The sequence below is a fragment of the Schistocerca nitens genome, chromosome 9 (assembly GCF_023898315.1).
Source record: "Schistocerca nitens isolate TAMUIC-IGC-003100 chromosome 9, iqSchNite1.1, whole genome shotgun sequence".
NCBI lineage: Eukaryota > Metazoa > Arthropoda > Insecta > Orthoptera > Acrididae > Schistocerca > Schistocerca nitens.
In genome coordinates, this window is record NC_064622.1 from 157,252,306 (window position 1) to 157,275,410 (window position 23,105).

Genomic DNA, 23,105 nt, shown 5'->3' on the forward strand with positions numbered 1-23,105 from the left:
CTTTGCCACAAGAGGCAGCCCATTCCCATGTGTAATGGGACATCCTCCTCTAACTTTATTTTCCCCCAACAGTAGTTGTCGATACCAGTATTATTTATCGAATTTTGAACGGGTCAATGTTCTCTCAGTTGATTTTCTGAAAACTTTCATATAATTTTATACACAGTATGTTTATATTTCAAGCTTAAATTTATGAAAAGGAACTTCTTTATAAAATATTTTAGTTTCAATGTCATAATTGATAAGTACTAGTTCTGCATGTGCAGTTAAAATTAGTTTTTTAGAAACATTTTGAAATTATGAATTATTGGCACACTTAAAATTTCTATTATTGAATGCGCAATCCTGTACTATTAGTATGCTTATTTCTGGACTCATATATGAAATAATAATCAAAATTAATGATGTAACATAAAACTGTAGGAATTCATTTGTCAAGAAAAAAATTGTGAACCATTTGGAATATTGTTATTTCTGCAGAGTGTGAGAGTCATAAGCTTTCTTCTGATGTGATCAGATGTATCTTTGTATAACATGTTGAACAGTGTAACATCAGCTTTGTTAATGTGAAAAATCAAATTACTGTGTGATATAATTAAATGTGAGAAAGTATATTTATGTAAAAAAAATGCTGCAACGACAGTCTTCAGATTTATTTAGTTCAAACCAACTGTGAGGACCTAATGTGAGATTTTCAGCTTCAAGAATTGGACCCCTAGATAATAAAAACTGGAGCCATCTCAACACAACAAGCTAAGTAAACTTGAAAGTTTATTGTGATCTTTGCTCCTCTCAAATCTTCATAAAAGACTTTGCTTATTAATTACTTAGACTGAGCATTATTTAATGTGGATGATAGATGGAAGAAGGAAGATGTGGGGAGATTACACATGGCAGTTTATGATGAAGTTGCTGTAGGTATAGCTGAACATACAAATTCTGCAAACCAGTGCTTGAGCTGTGTCATGAGAATTATCTCTGCCCTGGTCAACATTTCGTAAGATTTTGTAGTGCATTTTACTCTGGTATCCCTACAAGATTCAGGATGTGCACCAAATGAAGCCCCAAGACATGCTACAACACCACGACTTTGCCTTTCATGTTTGGGCATGCATGGAAAGAGATGGCATGTAGCTGGGGAATATACTTTGGATGGAAAAGGCACGTTTTACTCTGCATGGTGCTGTGAATACACACAATTGTTGTATATCAGATTAAACTCCACTACATGTTGTGCAGGAACATCTGCTGCACTCAGCTTATGTGACTGCATGGTGTTGTTTTACAAGCACCTGCATTCTCAATGCACATTTCTTTAAGTAGGTGACAATTCATGGGCCTGTTAGGTGTACACTGACATGTGCATCTTATGAGGACCTCCTTATGCAAATGTGATTCCAGCTCTGCAAGAATACAACTGTGTCCACATAACTATTTTCTTGCAAGATGGGGTGACAGCACATGTTACTTGCCAGGTGCAAGATTTGCTTCAAAAAATCTTCAATAAGAAGCACACCACCTTTAAGCAATTTCAACATATATGGCCTTTCAGATTCCCCCCCTCCCCCCCCCCCCCCCACACACACACACAAACTGATGTGTCTTGTGGTTGTGGGGATGTCAGAAAGATGGTGTCTATCAGGACTGTATCTAGACTCTTCCTGATCTGAAGGATAGCACATAGTGCTATATCACTCTAATTACACTGCATATGCTGCAAGCAGCTGTCAATCATGGTCTCATATGGATGCAGTATGTAGCTGACTCAAGAGATCATACTGGACACATTGTGTAACTTGTAATCAAATCCCAATAAACGTGCTAGAATCACCATCATCAGGTATTTGATCAATACTCCCCATTTTCTGCTCCACACCACATTCTGACTGCTTACAGCATAATGATGGTTACTCCCCTTTTCCTGCACCCACACTGTATTGTGACTGCTTACAGCTTCATATTTTCACCTGTTGGCGGAAAGTGGGACAATTATTTTTTTCAGCATACTCCACATTTACACAGATTAATGAACATACTGATGATATTTGAACATCCTGTGATGTATGCACTGCAGCAATCAGAACACTATCAGTTTAATCATTACCACCTGGAATAAATAGAAGGGAAGACTGTGTTGTGACAAATTGTGCCAGACTTGGTCTCAAGCCCAGATTTCTTTCTTATTTCCACCAGTCCAAGTCCTAGTCTGGCACAAATTTGCAATTGGCTGCTACATACTTATTACTATAGGTTTAGCATATCAGAATGGTTTGTACTATCATAATACAACTAATATCATTGCATCACCGCTGATATCATCCCCAGCACTTGATTCATTTTATTCAGTGCTTTTAATTCATTATACAGAAGGAAAGAAGTTCAGTTGCAGTAAACAATAATAAAGAAGAGAGTTCAGATCAATGAAGATAGAATATTTTTATATTGTAAGTTTATTAACACCTAAATAACCAGTAAAACTTAATACTTATTTGAGAATCATGACTGCAGATTGTCTTCTAGTAATGTAACAATCATGTCTTTTATACATACTATAGAGTGTACTACCATGGAAGAAAAGAAGATTGTCACATTTTTATATTACAGATTAGTTTATGTATGAAAATGTTCTGATAAGTCTGAGTGGGAGGTAGAAAATCAGTATGTGTCTTAACAATGAATTTGTTACAAAGTTTCTGATTTTGCTATAATTTATATCAATAATTCTGTACTGCAGTATTTCACAACTTCAGCTTTGCATTCTTCCCATGTCATGGATGTTCCTCTCAGTGAGACCTAATGAATATGATTCATGGAAATGTAATTTTACCCAGTTTTCTTGTTATTCAGAACATTTTTCTTTGCTGTAGATAAATGCTGCACAAATCTCATATACAGTATTGGTTCCTAACCTGATAAGAACCTGTTATCAGCAATCTGTCTTCACAGCTGTGAAACATTCTTATCAGCCTGCATTAGTCAGAGCTGATGACAGGCTCGAACAACAGTGAGTCAGATGGAGAATCACGTATGTATATAGTGATTGTTTTATACATATACATATTATGTTCAGTTTGTATGGGATAATATCAATTTTGTATGTAGACTGATTCAGCACCCATGCAATATAATTAGCACACAGCTGGACAAATAAGTAAATGATAACCAACAAAATATTTCATTTACATTTAAATCAATACAACCCCTGTTGGAATATGCAAGAAACTCTTATTGGTACTAGTAAGGATTTTATTTTTCTCATTTTTCACAAGAGATTGATCTAATTTGCCATAATGAAAATATGTATGAACTTTGTTCCTGAGTTTTTCATATAATTTTGTATACCTGTTTCATATTAACCATAAAACAGATATTTATTATACAGGTAAACATTTATAATCATTTTGTACTAATACACACATATACTGTTAATGAAATGTTCTGTTCATTTCAAGTTAAAATACATGTTACATTTCAATTTCCCTCAGATTATGAAAGGTATTACTTTTTGTTTATTTGCTTGGTAAAACATATCTGTCTTTGCACAAGATTTCTTGCATTGTCTTTTTTGTTGACATAATGCTATTCTGATCATATCATGTAACTTGAGAAAATAGTTAAGTAGGTGAATAAAGTCTGTATGTATGTATGCCTCTCTCTCTCTCTCTCTCTCTCTCTCTCTCTCTCTCTCTCTCTCTCTCTCTTCTCTCTCAGTGTTTTGTGTGTGTGTGTGTGTGTGTGTGTGTGTTGGAGTGTGTGTTGGAGTGTGTGTGTGTGTGTGTGTGTGTGTGTGTGTATTGGATTTGGATCTCAGGTGGCTAATGATGTAATACAAGAGAACTGTCTTTTGCTCCATGTAAATTTATTTCTAGTGGCTCTTAAGGATACAAAAGAGGCAGGAAGTCAATAATTTGTAATAAAATAAGTGGATAGAAAATGGACAGCAAATGCATGAATTATAAGCTATATTCCCTAATTATTGTACTTGTAACTGCTCATAAAATCCCACAGTCAAATATCATATATCTATTTTTTCTTTACATACACTACTTTCTCATTCTGTGGTCCTCAAAATTTAATAGCTGTAGTAATTTGCTAACATCACAGTTGGAGAATTCTTCTGATTAAAATATACCTTTACAAAGACTTATTATAATTACTGTAAATAGGTGACAACTGTGAATGAAATAAGTGTGTGTGTGTGTGTGTGTGTGTGTGTGTGTGTGTGTCAGTCATCTATTTTTGATGAAGGCCTCACTGGCTGAAAGCTTATTTGTGATAGTCTTTTTGTTGTGCTCATTTGCTACTCTGCATCTCTGCTGTATGGTGAGAAGTAATTTTCCTTTCTATAATATTGTAACAGTAACCAACTGTCTGTCATAAAAATAGTGATTACAACTAATGAGAACATTCAGTACAGAATATAGATAAACAGATAATATGTAGGGGTGACTAATAGTGTATATTCTTAATTTTATTTTGAAATTACAAGAATCATCACTTTCTTGCTTTATTTCAAATGGAAGCTTCCTTAATACCTCTGCACCAGACTACACAATTCCACTCTGAACCCACATCAAGAAGCCAGTGTCTAGATGAACATTATTTCAGTGCTTTGCATTGAGGTTGTAAATTCAAATTCAACTAAAGCTGACTAGGTAATATTGCTTTCTTGTTCTGAATGAATGCTTCCTTTACTTGGGGAGCATTTCCCCAGGAGATGATACAGTAAGTACTCAAAATAAGCTGACACCATAGTTATTAAGTCAACAGATTGAGAAGCACTTTTAAGTGTAAATTACTTTGGACTGAGGTTCTTGATTTCAATGTATTATCATGTGCCTAGTTTTTTTTCTTACATCTTGAAGAATATCATCATTTGTCTTATTGAGTTTATACATTTCCTATCCAATCATCATTGTCATTGTACAGTTCCAGTTTCCTGGGTACTGCTAATGAGCCTCATCTGTTTCCGTCTGTCCATTTACAACCTTGTCACAGAGAACATTATGCATTGTGCTTCCTCTGTCAGTGTCAACATACTTGATCTTGTCCATTCATTCTATATGACATTTTCTTCCACTTCTCAGACTTATTGAGTCTGGCTTTCTTCCTCACCTCCTCTTCCTTAACTTATCCATCTTGGTCTTCTGGAATGTGGATCTAATGAATTTTGTTTCATTTCTGAAGCCCAATAATGTTATAAATTGTTTTTGCTTTAGTCTTCAAAATTTTTGTGTGTAGTACATAGTATTGCATTTTTGATAACAACATGAAGAATTTTGCACTACTATTTGAAGTATATTTTTGACTAACACTAGTCCTCTGTATTAAATAAAGTTCTCTCTTCCTAGAACAAGATACTTTGATTCCTTTTTCCTCACTTCTATTACAGTTTTCCTTTATCTTCTGCAAAAGACATTTGGTTTTATAATGTTGTAAGAATATTTTTAGGAAATAATTAAATTTCTGATTTAGCAGCCTTCCCTTTAGTGAGGAATGTCTTCTGAGCCAGTGCTAGTTTTCTATTTATATCATCATTGTATCACACATCAGTCATTATTTTGTTTCCAAGATATCAGAATTCCTTCACTTCATCTAGCATATTCTTCCCAATTCAGATGTTGAGTTTATTGCTAAACTTGTTATTTTGCCATTTTTTTAGATGTACCCTGAGTCTATATTCCTTACTCCTTATAGTGTTCACTCCATTCAACATTTTCTGTAATTCTTCTTCTCTTTCACTAAGGAAAAAACTAGCACCTGCAAATTTTATCCTGAAACTTTCGTTTATTTCCATTATACCTTCTTCAATATGCAGGTTGAATAAGAAGTGAGAGCAGCTGTATACTTGTCTTACACCCTCTTTAATCTGAGCACTTTCATCATGATTATTTTACTATTATTTAGGAATCAATTATAATAATAAATAAAATACACATTTAAACAAAAAACACATATGTGCAACTATTTACTTGGGATAAAAATTAAATGATCCAGATCATACACAAATGTAGTAAATCCCTTCTTTCACATCTGATCAGAGGTCCTCTAAACCTCTATCAAATTCTGACTGTAATACTGGATTCCATGTGTCTCCAAAACTGGTATCCATTTCTTGTTCTGGTTCATCAGCAGACACTTCCCCCCCCCCCCCCCCCCCCTCATAGAAGTTCTCAATGTACTCTTTCCACCTATCCATCCTCTACTCTGCACTTAACAGTGGCATTTATTTTGCACTTTTAATGTTGACACCTATTTTTTTTAATTTCCCTGAAAACTATTTTTGCCTTTTCTGTATGCTGAATGAGTTCTTCCAAAGACCCTTTCCTTTTCAATTTCACCATACATTTTTCTGTAGCTATTTTAATTTAGCTCCACTGCACATCTATTTGTATTGATTTCATTTCCATATGCTTTATACTGCAGTATTCCTTCTTTTCTGCGACATTTTTCTGCTTCCCTCTTTCATTGATCAACTGCAGTATTTCCTCTGTCACTCAAGTTTTTTTATTACCTTCCTCATGCTCGTATTTGTTTGTCCAAATTCTGTGATTTCAGTACTGCAACATTCCACCACCTTACACATAGATTTTTATTGACAATTCTCTTCTTCATTCTACTCTTCATCATCATTAAATTGTGATCTGTCTATATCTGGTCCTGAGTACACCTTGCAGTACAATATCTGATATTGGAATCTCTGTCTAATCATGATGTATCCACCTGGCATCTTCCTGTACCACCACACATTTTACTAGTATACATCCTTCTCTTTTGATTCTTGAACAATATCTTTCTCCTCTCTCACATCTGTTACTGAGCCCAGATTCTATCACAACTCCATCTTATATCCCTTTCCCTAAAAATCTGTCCCCCAATATTATTAGATTTTCATCTTCCTTTACATAATGAGTTACCCATTCAGCTTTCATGATTTCCCTCTCTCTCTTCTTGTGCGCTGATGACCTCGATGTTGAGCGCCCATAACCCCCCCCCCCCCCAATCTCTTCATGTGACACTGGCACATATAACTGATAGATTTCTGTTGACACTGATATTCTGGCAATTCAAATTAGAGTAATCCTATCACCAGATTGCTTAAAGTAACTCATTTTTCCCCCTTCTTCCCACTTATAAAGAATCTCTCTCCCATTATACTGTTTTCTGTCAGTGTTTTTATTACCTTGTACTCATTTGAATGGAAATTCTTATATTCTTTCCATTTTAACTCACTGATTTCTAGCATTTCTACATTCAGCTTTTGCATTTATTGCTGTGCTTTTTTGCTGCCATCTGACCATAACAGTCATATAAACCTGTGGCGATGCAAACAGTCGGTCATTAAGACAAAAATTGTGGAATGGTTGATTTATTTACTTAGGGAGTTCTTTCCAGTTTCCACCTTGTCTTTGTGTAACCTGCTTGTGTATGCTTTTGATGTGTTACATGTCTGTTATCAATAATATAATATAGCATTTTCTATTAACACAGTTCTTATTTAATTATGGATTATCGTACACACAATGACAGATGATAAAAACATTAAAAGTGATATTATCTTAATGGTGACTGTGGATACCACTGCTTGAGAAGAGCTATTGCATGCATCAGAGATAACAATACAGTTCCATTGCTGATGTTGAATTTCAGGCAAGTGACAGGCACTTTGCACGATATGGAGCCTGCATACAATTCGCTAACAAGCTGCATTGTTTTTTACATTCTGCATGTAAAATTCATCACCCTGCCATGCCTCAACAACCCAATCTATTTTTACAGCTCCTAGAACTTTCTTTAGAAGACTAAACTGTTTTGGATAACACCGTGCAATTCGTTGTGACGATCAGAGTACTAGACTGTCATACCTTGTTATTATTGTGTGATGTCATGCACAACATGCTGAAAGTAAACAAATATACACACCTTAAGGATGATGTGCTTTGATGGTTGTGTAAACTGACAGACCTTCTTGTACAACAAATTTTAAAGGCTGAAGTTATCAGTGAAAAATCACCTTCTGTAACCTGGTGTCCTCTCTGGGGTCTGATTTTTGAAGCTGAAGTGTTGCAGATTAGCTTGAAGCAAATGTGAATTTACCAGTTACCTTTAGCAGCTAAGAGTGATGTGGTTGCAAGCAACTCCTCAAAATTTGATTTAATGTAGACTTACAGTTACTTGTAGTTGATCAAATGCACAACCTGTTGCTATGCAATAAAGCAATCAGGGCCCCAAGAACTGGACATGGCACTGCAAGTGTAGTTACAGAAGATGCTGGTAGAGGAGGGCAGCTTCCACTAATAGAACTAGGCAGATCATTACAACATGACCTCAGTGGACTCACACAACAACTCCGACAAACTCCTGCACCTCTCAACACAATCTACATGCCAAGTAATACAGCAATCACTGTGTTGTCACCCAGCACCTCATAGAGTGTTGGTATCACTTCTGTATTGGTCAGCTAGCTCAAAAATGCACCCCTCTGTGTAATTACTCAAAGGTAGACAGCAATAAAAAAGGTATGATTGACTGTTTTGAAGTAAAGTGCTGACACATGACTGCAAAGAGTTGTTCATCATATGACCTGATGTGTGCAGTGAATCCTGCATCTTGAAAAAGAGGATCTCATCCCTGTTATTGCCATTGACACAGCTGACAGATGCTGTGCTGTTCACATCTTTCCTATATCACACCACTTTATCTTCAGAATACCTGCAATGCCCCAAAAGTATTTAATCAATGTAGGATTTGATATTAGTGTCCTACCAGCAATGTTCAAAGACCTACTTTCAGACAATGCAATAAGGCAGTGCATTTGGGTTTCATAGAAAAGTTCTGGTGGATCTTCCTGATTAGGATGTTGCCAAGCCTCTTCTGGGTGCAGACTTTCTATTTCATTTCCTCATTGGAGTGTCCACCCAAACAGTGCAACTCAGACTGAATGATGAGACTATTTTTGGACATTCTGCATATTCACATGACATGCACAAATGAGCGCATACTTCTCCTGTTTGTGCCTCTGTAGACATGAAATCACCATTATTAAATGGTCTTACCATATTGAACACCATTAATAACTTACTGGGAAAGTGGCAGCCATGGAAGAAGAGAAAACTTGCACTATTCCAGACAATAATGTGGTGCACACACACTAAAGACTGCATCACTGCAACTGAGACAGCCCAGTTTCACATAGGTAAGCTACAGAATGATATCACTCCTGCAGCAACCTTGGATAAAACAAGGCAGCTGTCTGTGTTACTGCCTGGAATATGGCAACATTGCCCACCACATCACTACTATGACGGGACAGATGGTTGCTTGTAAAGCCAACCAGTTGACAGGTTCAAAACACACCACAGTGAAAAAGGAATTTGAAGAATTACTAGGTGAACAGATTATTCAACATTCAAATAGCCTGTGAGCAACCCCCCCCCCCCCCCTCGCCCCTTCGTTTAGCAAAGAGGAAAGGTGATTCCTGCCATGCTTGTGGGGAATAACATTTCTTAAACATGCAAATTATGCCTGACTGTTATCCCATTCTGCATCTCCAGGATTTTACACTTACATGAGCAGGTGATCAGTTGTTCAGCACATCCTCTCCCTTCTGCACCACTAGCTATTGTCATTGATGCTTGCCCAACCTCGACTGGAGCAAACAGCAAGCGAATGATACATGGTAGCCACTAGGGTTCTTTTCCTATAACTTGACAGAAGCACAGACAAATTGGAGTGCCTATAATAGAGAACTTTTGGCTGTCTATGGAGTCATTAAACCTTTGATAGGGTATAGAGGCATGCTATTTCACACTTTTTACTAATTATAAACCAGTTTTTCATGGTTTTCAAAACCTCTGAAGACTCTTCCTCATCAATTCTACCATATAGAATTCATCACCCAATTTACTACCAACATTCATCACTTGTGGGTGCTGATGATGTTGTGGATGATTACTTCTTCCAAATAAATGCAGTTTCCACATGCGTCAACTTCACCCAATTTGCTAAGGCACAAGAAACCTACACAGAGCTACAGGAGTTTACAAACAAATCAAACACAGGATTGCTCCTGCAGAAATTACCAATGGCTAACTTCCTTGTGTGGTGTGATGTTTCCGAAAAACCGATCATGGCTGTTCATTCCTTTGTGTTTCTGGAAACAGGTTTTTAACAGCACCCATGGACTTGCATTTAGTAACTAATGCCTCTATACTAATGATAATGGGCAGATTTGTGTGTTTGGGTGTGGAGTATGGTTGTCAGTTACAGGTTAAAACTTGATTGCCTTGTCATTCAGCTAAAGCAGGATGTCACGTCCACAGTCCAGTTGATGATAAATCCACCTGACGGGTAGAAATTTCACCCATCTATATCTATACTGAAGAGCCAAAGAAACTAGTACACCTGCCTAATATCATGTAGGCCCCCATGAGCATGCAAATCCCATGAGCATGCAAATGTGCTGCATGGACTCAGTTAATGTCTGAAGTAGTACTGGAAGGAATTGACACCATGAATCCTGCAGGGCTGTCCATAAATCCGTGAGTATGAGGGGGTGGAGAGTCCTTCTGAACAGCACATTGCAAGGCATTCCAGATATGCTCGATAATGTCCATGTCTGGGAAGTTTGGTGGCCAGTGGAAGTGTTTAAACTCAGAATAGTGTTTCTGGAGCCACTCTGTAGCAATTCTGGATGTGTGGGGTGTCACATTGTCCTGTCAGAAATGCCCAAGCCTGTCAGAATGCACAATGTACATGTATGGATGCAAGTGATCAGACAGGATGCTTACATATGTGTCACCTGTCAGAGTCATATTTAGATGTATCAGGGGTCCCATACCACTCCAACTGCACTTTGCAGAGCCTCCACCAACTTGAACAGTCCCCTGCTGGCATGCAGGGTCCATGGATTCATGAGGTTGTCTTCATACCCATACACTCTATCTTCTTGATACAACTTGAAATGACATTCATCCAACCAGACAACATGTTTCCAGTCATCAAAAGTCCAACATCAGTGTTGATGGCCTCAGGTGAGGCATAAAGCTTTGTGGCATGCAGTCATAAGGAGTACACAAGTGGACCTTTGGCTCTGAAAGCCCATACAAATTATGTTCTTTGAATGGTGCACATGCTGAAACTTGTTGATGGCACAGCATTGAAATCTGCAGCAATTTGTGGAAGGGCTGCACTTCTGTCACATTGAAAGATTCTCTTCAGTCATCATTGGACCTGTTCTTGCAGGATCTTTTTCCAGCCACAGCTATGTCGGGAATTTGATGTTTTACGGGATTCCTAATATTCACAGTACACTTGTGAAAAGGTTGTATGGGAAAGTCCCCACTTCACTGCTACCTCAGATATGCCATGTCCCATCACTCGTATGCCCACTATAACACCATGTTCAAACTCACTTAAATCTTGATAACCTGCCATTGTAGCAGCAGCAAACTTAAATCTTGATGACCTGCCATTGTAGCAGCAGCAACTGATCTAACAACTGAGCCAGATACTTGTCTTATATATTTGTAGCTGACTGCAGCACCATATTCTGCCTGTTTACATATCTCTGTATTTGAATATGCATGCCTGTGTCACTTTCTTTGGTGCTTCAGTGTATATACATACTCCATGGATCACCATAACATGCATGGCAGAGGGTACCTCATTCCACTACTTGGCAGAAACTGTTTCACAGTCATTTCTAAATTCATGGATAGCATCATTTGGTTGCCCTACAGGTGTGACAACAGAGCAGGGCTGACAATCTGAGTCAACCTTGTTTTGCAAACTGGCAGAAAAAATGTGGTTTTATACATCATTGTACCAGCCGACCAGCAATGGCATTGTGAAACATTGGCACCAGAACTTCAAGTTAGCCCTACTATGTTACAACTCGTCTTGGGTCACTCCCATGCCCCTTGCGTTATTTTGTTTACATGATGCATTCAAACTGCACTGTGGTGCATCAGTGGCAGAATTTGCAAATGGTGAGACTGTCAGGCTTCTGTCAGAATTTTTTCAATTGGAAATGAGGCTACCCTTCTTGAGATGCACCCTTCATAATCCAGCTTTTCAGAAACCAGATTTCCAATTTCTGTCCATCCTTAGAGTCACCTCACAAAGACCCTCCCATTTGTACCCACGAAGATCTATTTATGTGCACTCATGTGATACAACACACAGATTTCATCTGGCCCCCTTTACAACTGCCTCATACGGGTTGCTACCTGGTTTTGAACCATATTAGCCACATTATAATGGCCTTAATTAATGATAAACCAACCATCATTTCTGCTGGGCATGTAAAGCTAGCCTAGCTGTTCCAGGTGGACAATGTTGTGGACCATCCCATCGACTGTCATACAGCACCTACATTGGAACAGCCACCCTACCTACACCATTGCCAGATGGAGCCATTCTCTCCTACCTATGCCAGCAGATGCAGCTTCTGACAATGCTGTGCTATGACAGGAAGAACACTCTCAGGACACTCACTACACCCAGTGTGCACCAGGGCTAGGAGAATCATCCAGCACAAATATCCATTTATCTTGGAAGCTCCACTCTGTGGGAGGGGGAGCTGCATGGCAACACAATGGTTGAACATTCATATAAAAAGTGTGGAATGTCCTCACTTTAACTAATATACTAGTCTTTTTCCACCTTACTTGCTTAAGGTCTATGCTTTTGGTGGGTTACATGTGTTTTATCAATAATATAATAAAGTGTTCTGTGTCAATACAATTCTTATTTAATTGTCAACTGTCATACCTACAAACCATTTGTTATGGGCCTTACATCTACTTCACAAAACACAGCTGGTCTCAGAAATAAATTATCACTCATTGTTGCACTACGTCCTTTTATTTCCACGTTATTAATGTATACATATTAACAGATCATATCTATCTATTTGTTCAACACTGAAAAGTATGAGTTTTTGTATGTTTAAGATTTAAACTGTTCACTGTGGACCATTTCCAGACCTGAACCTTCCTGGCAGATTAAAATGGGGTGCAAGACAAGGCACTTAAACTTGTAACATAGCCTTTCACAGGCAGTCCCTTACATTTTTAAGGTAATAGAGAGGTAGTGGCAGGATGGAAACTGAAGGCAGGTTGTGAATCATGAACCATTACAGAGCACAAGTTCATTTTGAAGTTGTAGACCTTTTTAGATATTGCATAGGCTGTGTCTGGTAGAGATCTGGTCCTTGATTAGTTAACTTCTATTTCTATATCTACATCTACGTCTATGTTTACATCTATACTCTGCATACCCTTATGAGGTGCATAGCAAAGTGTATGTCCCATTGTGCCAGTTATTAGTGTTTCTTCCCCTTCCATTCATGTATGGAGTGTGGGAACAATGATTGTTTGAATGCCCCTATGCATGCAGTAATTATTCTAATCTTATCCTTACAATCCCTACGTGAGCGATACACTGCAAATTGTAGTATATTTCTAGAGTCATCATTTAAAGCTGGTTCTAGAAATTTTGTTAATGGACTTTCTCAGGATAGTTTATGTATATCTTCAACAGTCTTCCAGTTCAGTTCCTTCAGTATCTCTGTGACACTCTCCCATGGACCAAACAATCCTTTGAACAATTGGGCTGTCCTTCACTTTATATGTTCAATATCCCCTGTTAGCCCTATTTGGTATGGGTCCCGCACACTTGAGCAGTATTTCATAACTGGCCATGTGGGTGATTTATAAGCACTCTCCTTTTTAGACTGATTGCACTTCCTCAGTATTCTACCAATAAACCAAAGCCTACCACCTGCATTACCCACAACTGAGCCTGTGTGATCATTCCATTTCACATCCCTACCAAGGGCTACACCCAGGTGTTTATGTGAGTTGACCGATTCCAGCATTGATTCACTGATATTATAGTCATAGGATACTATGTTTTGTGATACTTTGAAGTGCACAATTTTACATTTATGAACATTTAAAGCAAGTTGTCAATCTTTACATCACTACGAAATCTTATCAAGATATGACTTAATACTTATGCAACTTCTTTTAAATAGTACTTCATTATAGATAATTGCTTCATCTGCAAGAAGTCTGAGTTACTATTAACACTTTCTGCAAGGTCATTAATATATAGCATGAACAGCAAGAGTCCCAACATAGTTCCCTGCAGCACACCTAAATTTACTTCTACATCTGATGTTGACTCTCCATCCAAGATAACATGCTGTGTCCTCCCTACCAAAAAGTCCTCAGTCCAGTCACAAATTCCACTTGATACCCCATATGATCGTACTTTTGATAATAAGCATATGTGTACTGAGTCAAATACTTTCTGGAAATCAAGAAATACCACATCTGTCTGACTGCTTTGATCCAAAGCATGCAATATGTCATGATAAAAGAGTAAGTTCTATTTCATGAGGTTGATGTTTTCAGAATCCATACTGGTTGGCATTGAGGAGGTCATTCTGTTCAAGATATCTCATTATGCTTGAGCTCAGAATATTTTCTAAGATACTTCAACAAATTGTTGCCAAGGATATTGGACAGTAGTTTTGTGGATCACTTCTACTACCCTTCTCGCAGACAGGTTTGACTAGTACTTTTTACTAAGAACTGGGCACAATTTTTTGGTCAAGAGACCTACAATAGATTGTAATTAGAAGAGGGGCTATCTCATCCAGAAATTCAGTATAGAATCTGACAAGGATTCCATTGTGCCCTGGAGCTTTGTTCATTTTTAATGATTTCAGATGTTTCTCATCATGACTGACACTAATACTTATTTCTTTCATCTTTTCATTGGCAGGCTGATTAAATTGGGGTAGTTCTTCTGGGTTTTCCTTTTTAAATGTTTATTTGTTTATTCCATGTGACCTGATGGTACACAGTGTGTTGCAGATGTCGGAAAATATCAGTTAACATTGTTAACATATATTAACATAGGTCTGTAGTATCCTAATGTATTATATTGCTCAATGTTTTAAATTTAACACAAGTAGCAAGATTGCTGTTCTAAGTATTCATTTACAGAGTAAAAACAGTGACACAACAAATATGACTTCACGACTTTGCTAAATTTTACGTTGTCTTCGATGGACTTAATACTAGTGGGAGGATTGTTGAACAGTTGGAGGCCCATGTGGAAAGCTCCCTTTTTACACAGTTAAGTGTTTGTACGTATAACATGCAGATTTGCATTTTTCCTGGTGTTGTGTTTGTGTATTTCATTATTTTTTATGACTCTCGGGTCAGTTGGCACTATGTGGTTTCTGAAAAATTTTAGAGTCTCGAGAATGCAGAGGCAAGGCAGTGTAAAGATTTCCAGCTTTCTGAAGATGGGTTTGCAGGAGTCTCTGGGTTTGCTCCCAGTAATAATCCTCATTGCTCTCTTCTGGATTCTGAATGTGCTCAGAATAGTTGGAGAATTTCCCCAGAATATTACACCATATTTTAAGTGGGCTTGTATGTAAGCGTAGTATGTGCTGGTTAATGTTTTCAGGCTAGCACATGTTTTCAGTACACTCAATGCATAACAGCCAGTACAAATCCTGGCATTTACCTTTCCTGTATGTGTATTCCATTTCAGGTTATCTTGAACCCACAGACCCAGGAATTTGAAAACAGTGTCGGTATCTATTGGCTGGTTATTTACAGTGACAAATGGCTGAGAGGAATTTGCATTTTGTGTTGTGTGTAAGTTCATGGAAGCTGGCTTTTTGGTGTTGATAGTTAATCTGTTGATTTTAGCCCAGTTGCTGAGTTGTTCAGTGGGCAAGTTCACAGCTTTTTGCACAGACTCTGTATTCTCCCCTTTGAGGAGTACAGTTGTGTCATCAGTAAATATAATTGTTTTGTGCGCATCAACATTCAGGCTCACATCATTAATATGCAGGAGGAAAAGTAGGGGTCCCAATACTGAGCACTGTGGAACACCTTGCTTTACAGTTTTATTACTTGATAGTATTTTGGTTATTGAGTTGCTTTGTCTATTGGTGTATTTCATGCTGACTCTCTGCATCCCATTGGTTAGGAATGTAGCAATCCAGTTGTTTGCAATTCCTCTGATACCATAGTGTTCTATTTTTTCCAGTAATATTTTGTGGTCAAAAGCCTTTGACAGATCCAGAAATATGCCTGTTATGGGTTGTTTTCTATCTAACAGTTCTAATAGCATATTTATGCAATTATATACTGAAGTTTCAGTAGATTTGTTGCTCCTGGACCCATGTTGAGCTGAACTTAGTAAATCTTTTTTTTTTTCAGCGAAGTCCATCATTTTTTGTACACTATTTTTTAAAAAAACTTTAGAAAAGCAGGATGAGATTGAGATAGACCTGTAGTTATTCATACCTTTATTATCACCTTTTTTGAAGACATTAATTACTTTAGAAAGTTTCAGAGCTTCAGGGAAGATACCTGCCTGGAAAGAACAGTCACAGAGGTGAGTTAATGGTTCAGCAATTGTGTGTTCACAATTTTTGATTACAGCTGCTGGGATACCATCAATTCCAGGTGAATATGAATTTTTTAACTCTCTGAGGGCTTTTGCAACATCATTTTCAGTGACTCTGGTAATGAAAATTGACTCTGCACATGTGTGATATTTTTGGTTTGCTGGTTGGTAATTTGTGTTAGGATTATTTTTGACCAATCTTTCAGCTATGCTCATAAAGAAATTGTTGAAAGGGTTTACCAAAACTTTGGGATTAGATATAGATTCATTGTTGAGTTTGATTTCTATGTTCGTGTGTGAAGCTTTCATTTCCCCTCTTTCCCTTTTTATGATATTCCACATCGCTTTTACTTTATTGCTGGATTTGTCAATGTCATCCTTTTTGCTTGGTTTATCACTCTTCTTAGGATAAATGTGTAGTTTTTATTGTATTCTATTAGTTTGGGGGAGACACTACTTTGTTTACATAACATGTGGAGTATTCTTTTATGTTTGCAAGAGATTTTTATAGCTGGGTGTAATCCAACTCTTGTTTCTATTATTATTATTATTATTATTATTATTATTATTATTATTATTTATTCTTACTGGTTGTTTTGGACAGGCCTCTTCAAAGTGGTGGATCATTTTGTCAAGATTCATCTTGACATAATTGGCTGCGTACATCTCTGTCCACTTTTCTTTACTAAGGAGGGCATTAACTTGTTCAAGTTCTCTTGGGTGAAAAACCTTCTTAAAGTTTTAGGTGGGACTGGGTTTGAGGCATCTTTGCTAACATTGACCTTTAGAATGACAGCTTGGTGGTCGCTGAATCCTGCATTGTATACTTCTAGAGTTGGGTTAAGTTTATTTCTATTTGCAAAAATTTGATCTAGAGCTGTCTTGGATGTGGGTGTTATTCTAATGGGCTCATTTACAAGGCCATGCAGATTATAAGTTTTTGCAATTTTAATCAATGTTTCCCTGTTTCTGTTGTGGGTGAGAAAGTCTACATTAAAGTCACCACATATAATCACATCCTGTTTCCACTGACTTATTTTGGATAGAAACAAGTCCATTTGTAACAGAAAATCATTAATGCTACTGGAGGGGGGACGGTAAATTGTAGCTACAATTAGATTTAGATCTATAAGCTTTATGGCTGCACATTCAAAGATCTTGCCTGTTCCTATTTCCTTTAGGGTAGGAAGTGGGCTATATTCAATGTGTTGTTTGATGAAGATGGCAACCCCACCATGTCCATCATTTGATCTGGAGTAGTGTTCACGCAATTTGAGGTTTGGTAGTGAGATTAACTTAACTACATCAGTGCAGAGCCAGTGCTCTGCTAGGCATACTACTGAGATATCACTGAGTTCACTGGTCAGCAAAATGCTTCAGTCATCAGTTTTGTTGCTCAAGGATTGGTCATTGCGATAATAGATTTTCAGGTCTGAGTGGGGTTTACTCAGGCTGCTCGAAGTCATATTTACTGTGTCACTGAGCTTTAGTTTAAATTGTGCTGTATTCCAGGTGTGTTGACTTACGAGCAGTTGTGCTGGTTCTGTTTGTCACCCTTGGCAGCCAACTCGTCTTCCAGGTGGGCCTGAAAAGTATCCACATGCACTTCACACTGCTGAGGCATCACATTGACATTTTGGAGGGATGTCTCGATAATGTTCACCATCACATTATTCATCCTTTCAGGTTCCTGACCTTTTTGAGAGGTCAGGGGGTTTGTGTTTTGTCTCTGTGACTTCGTGACCCATTTGTCTAGTGTAGTTTGCACAGTATGGCCACTATTACTCTTTTTATTTCCCATCTTGTTTGTCTTTATCCAATTGCTTATTAGCATCTGTTTATAGTTTCTGACTTTTGGTTTCTTATTTTCCCCCATAGTTGTTAGGAAGGCCAGTCTATTGCAGATAATCTCCTTGCCACATTTGTTTAGGTGTAAATCATGTGTTGTGAAGTGGTTTCTGGCTAGTCTCCCTATTTCAAAGTTCACAGCAATTCTTTTTTTGTATGCATGTTTTGCTAAATTCAGTGCCTGTACCAGGTGGAGGTTTGCAGTATTAATATTACTATTTAAATTTTGAACATCATATCTCCTGCGTACAGGATGGATAATGATATTCATTTTGTGACTTGGAGCAGGTATTGGTTCCAATGGTTCTACCACATGTTTCAACATTAGATCGAGAGGTTTGTCTATGTCATTAGAAACCCCTATTGCAATCAAAGTATCACATGTACTGAAGCTTCTTGTCAAATTTTCTACATTTTTTATCACCTCTTTTAGTGGGACACCAGGTTTTACTATGCTTTTTACCTGGTATGAGGGCCATAGTTTGTCTTGCAGTATTTGAGCACAGTCTCTTCCATTACTGTCACTTAATATTAGTACTTTCATTTTTGCCGAGATTTTCTTGCTATGTAATGTTCTGGAATTTCTTTCGTTTTTGTCCTGCACATATATTGGTGCTTGAGAAATTATGTTTGTCAGCGGATTATTCATACACTTGGAACTTCGGCACCACTAACAACCTTTAATATAACAAAAATTTCTCTTGGTTTTCTGAATTATCATTTGACAATATTCTATTACAGTAGTCACTGAAGGCAACACACATTGTTCTCTTGACAGCCAAACACATTTCATTTAGCATCTCTTTGTCTGTAGACCTATACTTCATTGTGTACCTATACATAGTAGTCTCTGTTTCAATAGAAATATATTTATGTTGACTGTATATCATGGAGGCACCCTCCTATTATGCATAGTCAACTATTCTTTTAAAGAGGCATGGTTCTTCTACATGCTCCTACCCTGTGGTGAAAGTTTCAAGTTCTTCATTGAGATATGACACTTCTGATTTTTTTTATCTAGTTTATTGAACATATATTTCTTTCTGCTTGTTTCAGTTGTTCTGTGTGTTTTGGTACTCATTGTTGCAACAACTGTGTCATGGTCACTGATACCAGTTTCGACATGAACATCCTCAAAGAGATCAGTCTATTGCTGCCAATAGATCCAATATGTATTCACATGAGTGAAGTCCATAACTATCTGTTCTAAGTAGTTTTCAGAGAAGGCATTTAGTAATGTTCCATAGGATGTCTTATCATGCCCACTAGTGACATAGCTGTAATTTTCCCAATTAACTGTTGGATTATTAAAGTCTCCACTCATGACTACAGTATGATTTGGAAACTTACACACAAGTGAACTGAGGGTTTCTCTAAAGTTTTTGGCTACATTAAGAGATTAGTTTGCTGGGAAATAGAAGGATCCAATTAACATTTTATGTCCATTGAAACTGAGTCTTGCTCAAAAAATTTCTCATGTAGCTTCAATTTCTATCTCGATGAATTTGAGTTTCTTGTCTACTGCAACAAATAATCCACCTCCATTTCCAATTTGCCTATCCTTTTAATATACATTTAAATTTTACCCAACAATCTCACCAGCTGTCAGTGTCAGGTTTCAGCCAACTTTCTTTACCTAGTATTATGTGAGTTTCATTGCTTTTCATGAGAACTTCAAACCCTGGAACATTATTGCAAATGATTTGGCAGTTTACCATTAGGATTTTAATACTCTCACCTATGGGAGATATTTCTTTCAGTCTTACACTGATACTTCTCAGTTTCTACAGATTCATTATCTTGATTGGATGGAGGGTCATCTAATTTAAAAGACCTAGTTTGCCCGCCATACCCAGTTAGTTACCTGATATGTAGTGCACACCTGGTCCATTTAGGAGAAACCTACAGTTCTCAGCCCTGTGGTGCAAGTCTAGGAAGTTGCACCCTAGCTTGTCACAAAACCTTTGAGGTCTCTGGTTCAGTCTTCCACTCACCTTAGAACCAAAGGGCCACGATCTGTTCTGGGGGCAATGCTGCAAACTGTGAGCTTCGTTGAAACTCCATGCACAAGGCTGGTCTTCCCAACTTGTCTGCCAGTTGGTGGAATGACCCAAGTATGACTTCAGAGCCCAGATGACATGCATCATTTGTTCCAATGTCCACCATGGTCTGCAGTTGATTGCATCCTGTTCTCTGAATGGTTGCTGGAATAGCCTCTTCAACATGGTGAATGAGACCACCAGACATAATCACTGAGTGCAGCTGGTGTCCTTTTCTGTTCCCTGCTGCCATTTCCCTAAGGGGTACCATCACTCACTGTATGTTTGAACTGCCGGTGATTAATGGACCTGTGCCCTTTTGTGCTTGTCTCCTCTTGACATTGGAATAAAACAGGTTTCCCCAAAACAATTAAGTGAGTCCCCAGTTTCAATGAAAGACAGCACCTGAAACTTGTTGGTTAGGGGGATTGATACAACACCCTGAGTCCACCTCATATAGGACACCTAGATCTAACACTGAGATGCCATTTGCAGCCAAATATATAAGTAATGACAAATACTGTACTTTCGGAGAAGGAGAGAGGATACACAGGAGATGATAGTACTTGAAGTACCTCTGGTACTGGTATCACAGGTACATGACTCACAGGAGCTCTTCCAACACACCAATTCACAGCAGCTGCCAATTGTTTGACAGTAGTCTGGGTGATTTCCAGTTGTCTAAGAACATCAACCAACTCATCCAGTGTTTGAGAACAGCATTCAAAGTGGGGCTGCATTTGACTGGTGCAACATATTATGCCATGACATTATGAAATTACTGTTTTTACTCTATTATTTAAAGTCATTGAAAGGTCATTTATGTAGCAAAGGAAAAATAATACACCAAGTTCTGAACTTTTTGAGACAGTGCATTGCATGTTTCCCCATTTCTGAGATTAGGGTCATTCATGTGATACAGTTAGTCAATATGTCTCTCTAATTTCTGTTATGAACACTTCCATGCAAGAGGAACATCATTAATGCCATATAATATTAATTTCTGAAGTATAGTTTACATTTCTCATAATTAAGGACCACATCAAGATAATAGAGCATAGGAACAGGATATTTTCAGTTATTTAGTTCTACCAGCACTTAGTATGTGAAAGTGTATACAGCTTTCTGTACAGACAATCATGAACCTAAACCCAAACTGAAAGGCAGTGCACAAGCTATATGAAGTCGGTACCATTAATGAATTGTAAGACATACACACTCTCTCTCTCTCTCTCTTTCTCTATCTCTCTCTCTCTCTCCTTTTTTTCTGTGAAATCTGAACAAGGACTTTGCATTTTGCATTTTAAATTCAACTATGCTATTTTTTGCCACTAAAATAGCAGATATTGATGAGACAAATTTAGTGATATAACACTTTGGAAATCATGAAGTACAAGAACACTGAATACAGGAATTTTTGTGCCATGCTGTGGCTATTTAATGGCCTGCCACCCAGAAGTCTACATCACCTCCTCAGGGAAACTTGCACCACCAGGTTAAGAAGCAATGTCACTCTTATGCATTACATTTTAAAATGGTTTACACAGGTTTTGTACCAAAGAAAAAGTTATATCACTGGAAAGTCATTCAGTTAGGGTTAGGAAGAGACTGTGGCAGATTTCCCTAATTGGCATAAGGAGATGTACCATTAATGTAGCCAACACAATATAGTGTGATACATCTTTATTGATACAGAGAGCACTACAGCATCACCACATTACACCAAGCTCAAAACCAAACTGTCTTGCTCATACTGCACACAGATATTCCACACTGCCATGGAAACTCTAGTGATGATGTATTCACACAGCTTCCCCCCAAACCCCCCTTTCCTTCCCTTGCTGCTTGACTTAGTGCAGAGCACTGGTGGAAGTGATGATTGGATGGTTGATAAATGTCATCAGTCATATCAGTCATGGGAACCATGTGCAGATGGGTGTGACCAGTCATGTCATGGCCAGCTGCAAAGCAGGATATAGTTGGGCCATTTCTTGGCGTCTGTTGCCTGGTGATGTTGGTGTAGAGATGATATTGTGCCAGTTGAGAACAAGGCCAATGGGGATAGCCAAAGTGAGATGTGCTAGGCACAGGCAGTGACTTTGGATGAACCACTGGGGGTGGTGCTTCGGAGCATGGTGGAGGTGGAATCAATGGCATGGTGTAAGGAAATAACCAAAGAGAAGCATATGCTGGCAAAGTAATGGTGAGCATACCATTTGCTGACAATCTTGATGATATAGATGCATAGTCCATATGTGGCAGCAGTTGACAGACGTGGGTGAGATGCCAGCGATCGGTGCAATAACCGCATCATGAACATCACAGCATGTTATTAATATGATGTCATGGTCATCAATGAGTTTGACAGATATCTTCAGGATCACAGTCATGGACATTGAGGGTGATGACTGTCGGGTCACTGGGCTGTGAAATAGCTAGTTGACAGGTGGAACTTTGGTACAAAACATGTATAAACCATTGTGAAGTGTACTACATAAAAGTGACATTGCTTCTTAAGCTGGTGCTGCAAGTTTCCATGGAGAGGTGGTGAAAATGGTGTGTTGACAGGAGAGTGGTTATCTTGATTCTTGTGCGGGTGTCAGAATTCATGGGGCATGCAGTGAAAGGGACACGATGAACCCTTGCCTGTCTGAGCCTGTGTAAGGAAACTGTAGTTGTTTTATCACTGAGCAAGATGTCAAAGATCTATAGATCATTCTCGACAATGTTGTACAAGGTGGCAGCCAGTCAAGAAATATTTAGTGAATTGGTTTA

At 38.0% G+C, this 23,105-nt stretch overlaps 2 protein-coding genes across 6 annotated transcripts in view; one reads left to right on the top strand and one right to left on the bottom strand.

Annotated features, from left to right (window-relative positions):
• Nucleotides 1-2,891, bottom strand: part of LOC126203452 (uncharacterized) — a 30,443-nt gene extending 27,552 nt beyond the window's left edge. The window contains exon 1 of the mRNA XM_049937769.1: nucleotides 2,828-2,891. The gene's annotated coding sequence lies outside the window, so the exon portion shown is untranslated. The remainder of the gene's footprint in view (nucleotides 1-2,827) is intronic.
• Nucleotides 2,892-2,950: 59 nt separating this feature from the next.
• Nucleotides 2,951-23,105, top strand: part of LOC126203834 (uncharacterized) — an 83,309-nt gene continuing 63,154 nt past the window's right edge. Inside the window, exons 1-2 of one of the 5 annotated variants that reach the window (XM_049938206.1) lie at nucleotides 2,996-3,025; nucleotides 16,380-16,431. In XM_049938206.1, coding sequence (XP_049794163.1) covers nucleotides 3,014-3,025; nucleotides 16,380-16,431 — 64 coding nt within the window. In that variant the 5' untranslated portion in view covers nucleotides 2,996-3,013. Of the gene's footprint in view, nucleotides 3,026-3,107; nucleotides 3,238-16,379; nucleotides 16,432-23,105 lie in introns of those variants that run through there. The other 4 variants (XM_049938207.1, XM_049938203.1, XM_049938205.1 and 1 more) reach the window with 4 other exon arrangements.